The following is a 12445-nucleotide window of genomic DNA, read 5'->3' on the forward strand; positions in this document are numbered from 1 at the left end:
GGGGGGGTGGGGTGAGGGGGATCTGGGATTCAGGGAAAACGGTTCAAGGGTTTTACACAAGACCAACAGCAGAGGGAAAACATCCTCAGGTGTCACAGGAATAAAGAATCTGAGAGAAGTGTTTAAAATGTTCAATCTATCATTTTTCCACATTTAGATCAACTGAAGAAGGAAAGGAAGGACTGAAATTAATATGAAGGAAGGAAGGAATTAAGGAAGGAAGGAAGGAGGTTCTATATTAATACTGTGAAAGTATCAAAGCCTCAGTCCACAGAGAAATGCACACAGCCTGTATTCAGAAACTGAGCCTTAAAACCAGCCGTCAGGACTTCTGGAACTTTGTGATGTCACAACAAAGCAGGCACTGCTCTTAGCTAAGGGGGAAGCCCCGCCCACGTGGACCCACATTCCAACCTTGCAGGATTTGGCTTCTCTGAGTGTTTACCTGAAACCTGCTATATTTCTATTGGATTACTCAGAAAACAGTCAGCCAATCAGAATAGAGGCTCAGAGCCTCCTCTCTTCTGATTGGCTCACTGACCTGTTGTTTCTAGAGCTCCAGGGGGAAGCCTGAGAGAGGAGATGTAAAACTACATTGAGATGGTTTTTGGTTCTTAAACCACAAATATATCTTCTTATGGATCAACATTTACAACGTAAATGTGGGCTGATGAAATGTTATTGAGGCATAGTGTGGCTGAATATCTGAATATCTGCTGCATGTTTTTAGCTTTTTAGTTCATGCACATCTGCATCATATAAAGCCCTGTAGCTCCTGTTTGCACCAAGCAGACAGAAATCAGAAGGGGGAAGGGTGGGGGGTGGGGGGATATTACTGCAACCTTCAAAAACCTGCTGAGAGCAAATCCAAAGCATGTTTCATGTGTGTTAAAAAGTGAAGTATTTCCCTCTGAGATGTGGTGGAGGAGAAGTCAAACCTGCACTGACTTCATTTTGTAAAGTGAATCAGAGAAACCGTCTCACTTTCATCTGAGGATCAGTGAGTGTTTGAGTCTGAACTGAAGAACCACTGAGAGTCTCTGAGGCTCTATAAAATGCTTTTCATTTACAGGGCAGTTTATTGGTGAGGACTGGGCCTCTTTCATAATTCACCCAGGTTATGGCAGCCCATTTCTGAAGCTCAACAAGGCGGGATGAAGGGATTTTTCAATTTGGATTCAATAAAACGACGATAGTGGCATCAGCAGGTAGATTTATGTGTGGTCTCACACACACTCCAATCGCGGTCTAAGATCGACACTGTGAGGGGCTAAAGCTAAATCCACAGAAATCTGTGTTTACAGAATATCATCAAAGTCACAGAAAAAAATACAAAAATAAAGACAGGCTGTCTCAATCAATGAAATACAAAAACTGACAAAATGAAAAGGAACTGTTGGAAAAAAATATTAAAAAACTAGAATCACCTCCTTGTGGTTGTATCCCTTGTAGCGGACACTGGTGGACGCCAGTGACCGGACACAAGATTTATGGTAAGGACACTGGGGTGCTCTGGATTATATGGAGAGCCTCCCATGTCCACTTTCCCTTCATCAAACTATCACCTGGACAGAAAACAGGGACGAAATGAGTTCCTCTCACCAATAAACTAGCTTTTAAGATATCATCAGAATTTATGGCTAGTTCATGGAACTCATCCCGAATCAACACTCCTGCAACAAATGGGAGACAATCAAAACACTCCCCACAGACTGACACTGAGTTCATGTTGCATCTATTACATTCACATGGGACTGATAGGTGGGTGCCACCTCTTATCAAGCATCATGAAAAGGAACATTTAGCCCTATTAAGGTGCTAAACCATCAGGATTCACACTCTTGACTCATTTTTCTCTCACAAGAGAAAACAATACTATCACCTTTAACACCCTTTCATACCCAAAAGGGGGTCTCATGAGGGACCACAGGCCCCTGCCATAAACCACCCTACATTCCAAGCTGGGCTGATAACCATTATTCTACATTTGTAAAGTATGATTAAAATGTCATTGAACTGAATGTCCCATCACCAGGTAATTCATGCATTATTACTCTGGAAAGATTTCCATAAAGTATGGTCCAAAATTCATTTCTGTAGCCCAAAAGGAGGCTGAGATATGTTTTATCAGTTCTAAGGTAAATATCCACCATGTTACAATACTGTCATCTAAGGACCACTCTGGACCCCTTTTTCCTCTAGGGAATTAACTGATAGACAACCTAATACATCACTTTAATATCACTATTTGATATTGTAGCTTTAGCCATTTATTTGTATGATTACGAATTGTTATCTTTCCGTTAGTCAATGTATTCTATGTGTACTATTATCCAAGATGATATTATTAGTTTAATCGTATATTCCAAACCGTAGCTAGGTAGTTTGTATATGCCGTTGCCAAAATGAATGGGCCATGGTGGGAGTAGAATACGCAACACTTGCGCGTAAAACCAAAATAAACAGAACAACTTAAGATTTTATTTCTCTCTTTCTTTATTGAAATGAAGAAAGAGAAGAAAAACCTAAGGGGTGGTGACAACAATATGTGGATGACTACAATACTAACAATTTGTGTGAAATTTAGTCATAATAGATAAATAAATAGATACTTTATTTATCCCCTAGGGGAAATTCATGTGTCCAGTAGCTCATTAGTAACAATAATAATAATAGTTGTCAATAAAAATGAAATAAAACAATTAAATGAGTCCACTTCCTATGGCTGAGGTGTTGTATAGCCTGATGGCAGTAGGAACAAAGGATCTCCTGAACCTCTCTGTTCTGCAGCCCAGTGAGATGAGTGTTGCTGGAGCTGTGGCTGCTTCTCTGTCCTGCCAGAATGTTGTGGAGAGGGTAGTTGGTATTGTCCAAGATGGCCTCCATCTTACATTGCATGCATCTCTCCACAACAGTCCTGAGTGAGTCCAGACTCCTGCCAAGCAAAAAAACCCAGCCTTTTTTACCCGCTTGTCCAGTCTCTTTGTGTTCATGTTGGACATGCTGCTTCCCCAGCAGACTTCAGCATTAAAGAGTACACTGGCCCCCACTGATTGATAAAACATGTGCAGCATTTCACTGCAGACGTCAAAGGACCTGAGCTTCCTGAGGAAAAAGAGCCAGCTCTGCCCCTTCAGATAGATGGCAACCGTATTCAGGGACCAGTTCAAATTACTGTCCAGGGTCACACCTAGGTATTTACCTAAGTGTGCACAACCTCAATGTCTTTCCCTTGAATGTTGACTGGCTGAAGGGTGGGCTTAGACCTCTGAAAGTCCATAACCATCTCCTTGGTCTTGGAGGTGTTCAGAAGGAGGCAGTTCTTGTCGCTCCATTCACAGTGTCAGGTTGTGGAGGAGATGCCGTAGGAGAAGCTGCAGCTGAAGCAGTGGGAGAGAGAACAGGTGTCAAAGCTGTTGTAGAACAGGCTGAACTCATTGGCCTTGTCCACATCACCTGATGTTGCCTGGCTGTTCTTCTCTTTACAGCCAGTGATGGTCCTCATCCCCTTCCACAACTCTGGTGTTGTTGTGCTGCAGCTTCCTCTCTACGTTCTTTTTGTAGTCCTCCTTCGCCTGCTTTAATCTCCTCTTCAGCTCATGTTGCTCACACCTGAGCTTCTCCCTGTCTCCATCCCTGAAGGCCTCCTTTTTCTGGTTGAGGAGGGTCTTGATGTTACTAGTGATCCCGGGTTTGTTGTATGGAAAGCAGTGTATAGTTCTTGCTGGTATTACAGTGTCCATACAGAAGTGAATGTTGTCCGTGGTACATTCAACAACTCTATCAAGGTCAGGGTCCTTGCTGTTGTCATTTTCCTGTGACTCCAACAGGACATTCCAATGTGTGCACTCAAAACAGTCTTTTAGAGACTCACTGGCCTCCGGGGTCCAGTTCCTGAATGAGTGGGTGGTTGCAACCTGCCTCAGTACACAGGGCTTGTAGGAAGGCTAAAGAGAAACCAGATTATGCTCTGATCTGCCATGTGGTGGTAGAGCTGCCAACTGAACTGCCAGGAGTTCAATATCCCAACAGCAGATCTTCTCCTTCACAGTGACGTGACAGGGGCTGCACCATCTATTGTTCACAAGCAGAACCAGTCCTCCATCTTTATTCTTCCTTCTTGCTCTGGCGTCTCTGTCCGCTCGTACTGCAGTGAAGCCGGGAAAATCCACACAACGGTCGGTCGGGAGTGTTGTCGTTTAACCAGGTCACCGTGAAACATATGAGACTGCACTTACGATATGCTCGCTGGTTCTTCACAAGTGCCTCCAGTTCATCACACTTGTTAGCCAGGGAGTTGACATTTCCCATGAGGGAGGTGGTAGAAAAGGCTTATGTCTCCATCTCCTAGCCTTTAGCTTAGCCCCGGCTCTGCATCCACGGTATGGCTTCTTCAGCTCAGCCAGTATGGGATGTTTAACTGAATATCTGGTAAACTTTAAAGCCAGGAGTTTTTCCTTTTACGTACATTATTTTCTCCATCATCAGACGAAACAATGACGTAGAATAAGAAGTGTCCTTCGGCAAAAAATACACTAATATATTGAAGAAAAAACTATGCTATGAGCTACGAGGACTTGCTGCTACTTGTTGCCAGCACATCATTCAAATTGCTGTGTGAAGTCTTGACGTCACACTGATCTTTGGCCTTTGACCACCAAAACCTAATCACCTTATCCTTGAGTCCAAGTGAATGTTTGTGCCAAATTGAAACTAGTTCTGTCAAGGCGTTACTGAGATATCGTTTCCACAAGAATGGGACAAGACGGACCTAGGTAGGTATGGACAACACAAAAACAACATGGTTCCAGCTCTGACTGTCGCCAGCACAGAGGAATTAAAAAACTGAGGAGAAAGATGACCAAAATTACGCTCTTATGTGACACTGAATGACTGTTCAGCATGTAACACACACCCCCGTTCTCATGACCACATTCCTCTCAGCAGGACGGACCTTACTAAAAAAAACTCCTTTTTTTTCATGACAATCTGTGAATACAGTCCGCTGGTGTTAGAGCCTCACACCGCGCTTCCGGTGGCGGTGAAATCCTCCACCTCTGCCCGCTCGCTCGCATGTCAGTGAACAGTGTAATCACAGAGAGCTGCACAGACACACCGCCATGATGGAAGTAGGTCAGACACAAACACTCTAAAGGAGAAGTCTGGTGATGTTTTGTATTTTCTGTTATTGTCAGTAAATCCCACAGCGCACAGTCAAACCGGCACTGAACTGATTCCACTGTTGTTCAAAGCCTGATGTTCCTCCGGGCCACAGAGCTCCAGTGTTGTCCAAGAACACATCAGTGAGCCACACTGCTCCTTCATCTCCATGAACACACGCTTGTGTTTGTTTTTGACTCAGCCCCACACACACACATGGTCTGATCCCCGGTGGCTCCATCTCACAACTCTTAAAGGATCTGCTGCTCAAGTCTAAGTGCCAGATCCCACAGGGACCTCAGAGGTCTCACAGGGTCTTTGTAGAGTTTAAAGATTTACAGTAAGTAACAGAAATAATCATCAGTTGCAGCCATGTTCAAATTCTTGTTTTTTTTCATGGGAAAAATTAGGAAAAAAGTGAAAAACAACCAAGTACAATAAAGTATATGGAGAGGGGTGTCTACATACTTCTGACCATGTAGTGCATGTGGGTGCTCAGCTTATTCAGGTTTATTTAAAGGTCCATATAGTACAAAAGTAGATGTCCATGTGTTGTTTGATGATAAAGCAAGTCTAGGTTCTATATTAATACTGTGAATGTATCAAAGCCTCAGTCCACAGCAACTTCCTACTGTTGCAGCTCAACTGTCCACTATGGGAGACAGACCAGTTTGTTGTACCCTGTGATACGTTACAGTTACCAGGTAATTATACGTTTTTGTTATATTTGACACCGTCATTTCATTTATATTCAATTATATTATAAGTAATTGTATGGATTATGAGCACATGTGTTAAAAATACCTGCTAATTTGACAGATTTTTTTTCAGTTTATTCATAGACATGTCAGCACAAACTCTTGTTAACCTCTATCCTCTGTATATTGATGAAACCATGACGCTGTCTGTGGTGCTGAAGTAACAGATTTATACAAACCTCCTTGTTTAATATTAAATTGCCTCTAAAGCAAATATCAAGAGCTCTCAGGTCATTTTAAGAGACATATTGCAGCAATGTATTGCAGTGACTTCATTTTACTGAAGTCGCCGTTGTTAAGTTAAATGTTGTTAAATGTGATCTAAATGTGGCAACGTGTTGGAATGTATATGGGCGCCAAAGCCTTCACTTCAACTGTCGTTGGCTCCTTTCCGAGTAAAACCTCTAAGAGACTGCTGAGCAGCTTCAGAAATACTCAAACCAGCTGTCTAACACCAACAACTATACCATATTTTTATGCCTCCGCGCCGGCGACAGCCACAGCCGAAGGTATATTGTTTTCGGGCTGTCTGTCTGTCTGTCCATCCCATTCTCGTGGACACAATATCTCAGAAATGTCTTGACTGAACTTTTTGATTATTTACCCAGACTCAAGGATAAACTGATTCGATTTTGGGGGTCAAAGGTCAAAGGTCATGGGTGTGGTGACCTCACAAAACACAGCTTTGGCCTTGTGGACACATATCTTAGTAACACCTTGAGGGAATTTCTTCAAATGTGGTCAAAATGTTCATCTAGACCAAGGTCAAACCGATTAGAATTTGGTGGCTAAAGTTCAAAGTTCAAAGGTCAAGGTCTTGGTTCTCTTACAAATGGTAGTTTACTTGGTCTCGTACTTGGACTCAAGCACGAACTGATTAGACTTTGGTGGTCTAAGGTTATAGGTCCCGGTGACTTCAGAAAACACTTTTTAGCCCTAACTCAAGACTTCAAACAGCAATTATGACAAAATTTCACAGGTTCATGTTGTATATGACTCTGGATAAACAGGGATGTAACCTGAAACTAGTCTGAGTGGAGGATGGAAACAGCCGCTAGGAGGTGATTCTAGATATTTACATTAACCGAAGCTGCTGACCTGTATCTGCAGGACTGTGTACACTGCTGCCCAATGATTGGATGATTGCATGAATAAGCTGGTGTTCAAAAATGTGATATAAAAGCAAGTAAAATAATGTAACCCTAAGACATTATTGTGGGACAGTGCATCTGAATGAAACTTAATTCCTATGCCAAGTTAGTTTTCACAGAGGAGCAATAGAAAACAGCCTAACAGGAAACATCACACACTGGGACATCATGGGACAGGACAGTGATTAAAACCACCCAGAACATCATCAGTACCCGTCTACTGAGCATCAGTGATAGCAGTGAGATGAGGTGCTGAACAAAGCCCAGAGGATACCTAAAGACAGTATCTGCTGCCATGCCACCAGACTCTGGATCCGTTTGTTTCCTGAGGAAAAGAGAATTCATCCTTCACACTCCATCACAAAATATCACAAACAGTTTTACTTTTATGATCATCTATTCATTCAGTTAAATAACTTTTGTTTTTTGTGAGTAGCATGAAGGAACTACATCTGTTCCTGTTCCTTATACAATCCTGCAATGCATAATGAAAATTGAATTGAATCCTGACTTCATCATTCTGCTGGTTTTCCTTCATATTTTCATCCTTTCATCAGTTTGACGACAACCAGTCCTCCAACCTGATCAACCTTCAACCCTCTGATACGACCCATATCAGTGTCTCCTGAAATAGCACCGCTACAGCGACAGGCATACCAAACCTTGGTCGTCAAGGTTACAATAATAAACACGTCGACTGTACCCAGAGCAGTGTACCTACCTTTGTTAATATAATAACAATCATGGCTTGGTTAGGTTTAGGAAAAGATTGTGATTTGAGTTACAATAAGTTCTTTCTCAACATTAGACAATCCCTGTTGTCATGGTTACAATATAAACTGCTACTTTCACATGGGAATGGAACAGCGCTCTCCTGTGTCATATTCATCCATCCACCACAACCTCCTCCTGACGTGGACTTTGTCTCTCTTTATACTACGTCACCGCACTTTTTCCCTTTGCTCCTGTCATCATTACTACCACCACTAGATGTCGCCTAGCAACAAAACCTAACTATGGGTCATAATAACCTGTTGCGGGCTTGTTTTTTTACAGGAGGACAGTCTCACATATTCTGGTAAATCGACATGTGGAGAAATCCAGAGCTGGACACACCTGCAGCTGATGGTCAGTGAGCTGAGAGGAGACAACAGCATCATTCTGTGATTTAGAATGATGAGATTAGTTTGCCCAGAGCAGCTTTCTTACCGGGGCACCTGCCCAGGTGTTTGACGTCGATCTGCTCCTGCTTCATGCATGACGCCTCTCTGACCAGACAGGGGTTGTTGTAGGAGTTTCCATCAGTGGCACACACTGGGTTTTCATTGTGACCGCTGCAGTCGATGTTACATATGCACCTGAGGGGAGGAGCCAGAGAATAAATGTTCTGTCCTCAGTCTGGAGCCTGAACATGTTTTGTCACATCAGCACTAAATCATGAGCTGAGGCACTCCTAAATGAAGACACAGCTCATTAATTTCCCACAGTCTGGCTGTCTGCAGATAAAAAGAACTACTTTTTAATACCTCAGAGGACATGCAGATACAGTCCAGAGCAGGTTTCACATTTTCAAATTAATTGAAAATGAAAAGATTTCATTCTTACAGACTGAAAATAATCTTTCCAAACATGAAAATTAAAAAGAACCCGAACCCTTTTCCCCAACACTGCTCTTATAGCTTTGTTTCCAGATGCTGCAGACAGCTGTTTTGTAACCAGCTGATGAAAACGTAGCTGATGAAGAGTTTCAGTCATATTTAGTCATCTTTTATTATGAAATACAGTAATCTAGTAAAGATTCTTTAGGTTTATAGGTTCTAGTAAAGAACCTCAAAACCAAGGGTTAGGGTTAAAGGCTGCGTACTGTATTGAATCAATACATGTCATGTCCTCAAAGTACTGTGAATAATGTAATGTCAAGTAAAACCAAACAGTTATATTCTACAAGTGGATTAGAGAGGTTTATCAATGAGCAGTAACTGACGAGCGACGAGAGTACATGTCATTAAAGCTCGATCCAAACTTCTGTTCAATTCACAATTGTGACTTTTGAAATTAAAAGCTTTGTATAACGAGTGTGTCCCAGCAGGTTCATCACTTTTTTCTTTTCCAGTTATTTTTTACCTTAATTCTGAGAGAGAGAGAGAGAGAGAAAGAGAGAGAGAGAGAGAGAGAGAGAGAGGATGATATGGTGCAAAGGGCCACAGGTTGGACTCAAATCCAGGCCACTGCGCTTTTATTATTTACTATAATTTACAGCACATTTGTTTATTTGCATGTGTTGTGGTTGTTTTGCAGTTCATGTGTTGTCAAATTGATGAAGATGTTTTCTGATTTTGTCTACCTAGTGACAATGGATGTAATGAAGGAGAAGGGGCCTGTCACTGAGACCGCATGTACATCTCCCAGATTTCTGTGCTACACTGCTACTGATGGCCAAGTTGATCTCAACTTATCACGCTGAAAATGTTTCAGTGTGAGTGAAGCACACTGTGGTATGTGTGTGTTTTTTTTTTCCTGCAGCTGCTTCACAGTAAAGACACTGAAGGAATAACAGTGTCATCTTTGGAGGGGCCTTCATTACTGGATTTACATCACTCCTTCACACTGAAGACTGTTGGAAGTCAAATACTCACCACACGTCCTCTGAGTCTTCATCACACTCTGCTCCATATTTACATGTGCTGCACTTGGTGAACTTCTTCCCGACGTCGGAGCCTGAACCCTCATCGTCTGTGGAAAAGAAACAAACACAGAGAGAAACTGCATCAACAAAGTGTGTCAGGTAGTGTTTACAGGAAGCAAACTGTTCAGTGTGGGGCTGGTGATCCGTCTGTGTGTTCATTTTCCTTCACATGTTGAAGAGGACCAGAGGAAGTGCAGTGTTGACTGTTGAGTTTCTTAGATGAGCAGTGGTCGAGACCCTTACTCTCCATTTATTTTACACTACACTTGCTTTTACCATGTTAACCATGTGTTCTTTTGAATTACGATGCAAGAACACTGGATTGCTTTGATGATGTCACAAACAACTCTTTGATACTTCCTACCCTTGTAGCCCAACCAACAGGAAGCGTCAAGATAGGATGTACGTCATCACATCACACCGTTGCCGTCCCCTCAACTGTTGCTGCTTGAAGTTCCTATTATAATCACTAGTGCAGTGCCCGTGACATCAGAGTTCTCTATGACATCATCAAAGACACATGACACAGATGAAAGGCATGAATAATGATGTCATGTAACCTGTCTCATGTAACCACCTGGCTCATCCAAGTAATGATGGGCGAAGTGGAGCATGTAAAGGACGGCATCATCCACTCCAATATGTTCTTTGTAGGTGGTGTAGGGGGTCTAGTGCATGTTCAACCTGTGGCCTCAGAAGGTGGAGAAGCAGCCGCTCCAGGGTCTTCATGATGTGTGATGTGAGGGCCACTGGTCTGTAGTCATTTATCTCAACCGGTTGTCCTACTTTAGGTACCGGAAGAAGACATGATGTTTTCAACAGGACCGGGACCCTCCCTGTTTGTAGACTTAAGTTGAAGATCCTCTGGAGAGGCTCAGCCAGCTGGGCTGCACAGTCAGACCAGGGTGTCTGATGGGAATGCTCTTTATACGTCAGAATTTCATAATTATGTTAACATAATGATACATGAACACAGATGAAAGGCATAAATAATGATGCCACATAGACTGTGATGTCATTAGTGATGTCACAGAGTGAGTTTGTAAATAGAACCCATTTCTCCCATCACACTAGTTCTTTGTAACAATGCCACGCAGACGCAGACAGACTTCTCGCCCCGTTCGTAGGCGACGGAGAGTCAGGAGGCCCTCCGCCGTCCGAAGACGCAGGAGAGTTGTCCGACGCAGACGCTAGGCCATCTCACTAAACATGTAGTTCAGGCATCAAACAACAACTCACTGAGTTATTTCAAGGATCAGAGCAGCAACTGCATTTTCATTCTTTTTTCTTGTTCAAGCTTTGACAGAAACCACGTCAACCCTGACCAGTACTGAAACTAGTGCTCTAATACTGGAGCATCTCTGTCTCTCTCTCTCTGTCTTTATTTCTATTTCAAGAGCTGCAGATCTTATTCACCTCAAACTTTGAATGTGTGATGTTAGGACCAGAGGAAGTGCAGTGTTGACTGTGTATTTTGGATGAGTGCTTTTTGAGACCCTAATCATCCATTTACTTTAAACTTAACTTGCTGTTACCATGTTAACCACATGTTCTTTTGAATTGAGATGCAACAAGAGTGGATTCCTTTGATGATGTTACCAAAGAACTCTGATGTCATAGGAACTGGTTCAGATTCCTTTGATGATGTCACAGAGAACTCTGATGAATGAATTGTCCATGTACATGGTGACACCATACTGCTATGGTCATTCACATGGGACAAAATGGGAGAGATTCAAATGTTCTGTAGTATACACTTGCCAGGTACTTGCAGGATTCATTTTGCTGTCTGGTGCTTAAAAGTAAAAAAGTGCCTGAAAATCAAGCAAATGGTGATGTTAGACATCAGCCATTGTGTTGTTCAGGATGGTTGAACAACATTTTAAACATGTAGTGCTATATTGTCAACGTGCCCTTTTTACCATCACTCAGGCAATGTAATCGCGTAGCATGGACATGAAGGTTTTCCATTTGTAAACGTGAATCTTTCCCATTTCTGCATCATCCCATGTGAAGACCATTACAAAAGGATCTCACAAAGAGACTGAGAGATGCATGCAATGTAAGATGGAGGCCATCTTGGACAACACCAACTATCCTCCCCACAAAATTCTGGCAGGACAGAGAAGCAGCTACAGCTGCAGCAAACATCTCATCTCACTGCGCTGCAGAACAGAGAGGTTCAGGAGATCCTTTGTTCCCACTGCCATTAGGGAATACAACCTATACCTCAGCCAAAGAAAGTAGACTAATCTAATTATTATTGTTCATTTGTTATGAACTGTTTTTATCATTATTTTTATTATCAACAATGAACTAATGGACACATGAATTTCCCCTAGGGGATAAATAAAGTATGTATCTATACATCTATCTATCTATCAATACATACACACACACACACACACACACACACACACACACGCACGCACACACGCACCAACCTCACAACCAACTTATGTCACAGAGCTTCACAAACCTAATAACAGTATCTTGATGGGAATGCTCTTTATACGTCAGAATTTCATAATTATGTTAACATGATGATACATGAACACAGATGAAAGGCATAAATAATGATGTCACATAGACTGTGATGTCATTAGTGATGTCACAGAGTGAGTTTGTAAATAGAACCCATTTCTCCCATCAGACTAGTTCTTTGTAACAATGCCACGCAGACGCAGACA

The 12445-nt window shown here is 42.3% G+C and overlaps 1 protein-coding gene across 1 annotated transcript in view; it reads right to left on the bottom strand.

Annotated features, from left to right (window-relative positions):
- The window catches only part of tmeff1a (transmembrane protein with EGF-like and two follistatin-like domains 1a), a gene marked incomplete at its 5' end in the record, with an annotated part of 49207 nt that overhangs the window by 13417 nt on the left and 23345 nt on the right, over positions 1 to 12445 (bottom strand). Inside the window, 2 exons of the mRNA XM_023396718.1 lie at positions 8279 to 8427; positions 9706 to 9802. Of these exons, the coding sequence (XP_023252486.1) occupies positions 8279 to 8427; positions 9706 to 9802 (246 nt within the window). The remainder of the gene's footprint in view (positions 1 to 8278; positions 8428 to 9705; positions 9803 to 12445) is intronic.

This window comes from Seriola lalandi, unplaced genomic scaffold, assembly GCF_002814215.2.
Source record: "Seriola lalandi dorsalis isolate HSWRI2012SDOR001 ecotype SW California unplaced genomic scaffold, Sedor1 jcf7180002054982, whole genome shotgun sequence".
Classification (NCBI taxonomy): domain Eukaryota; kingdom Metazoa; phylum Chordata; class Actinopteri; order Carangiformes; family Carangidae; genus Seriola; species Seriola lalandi.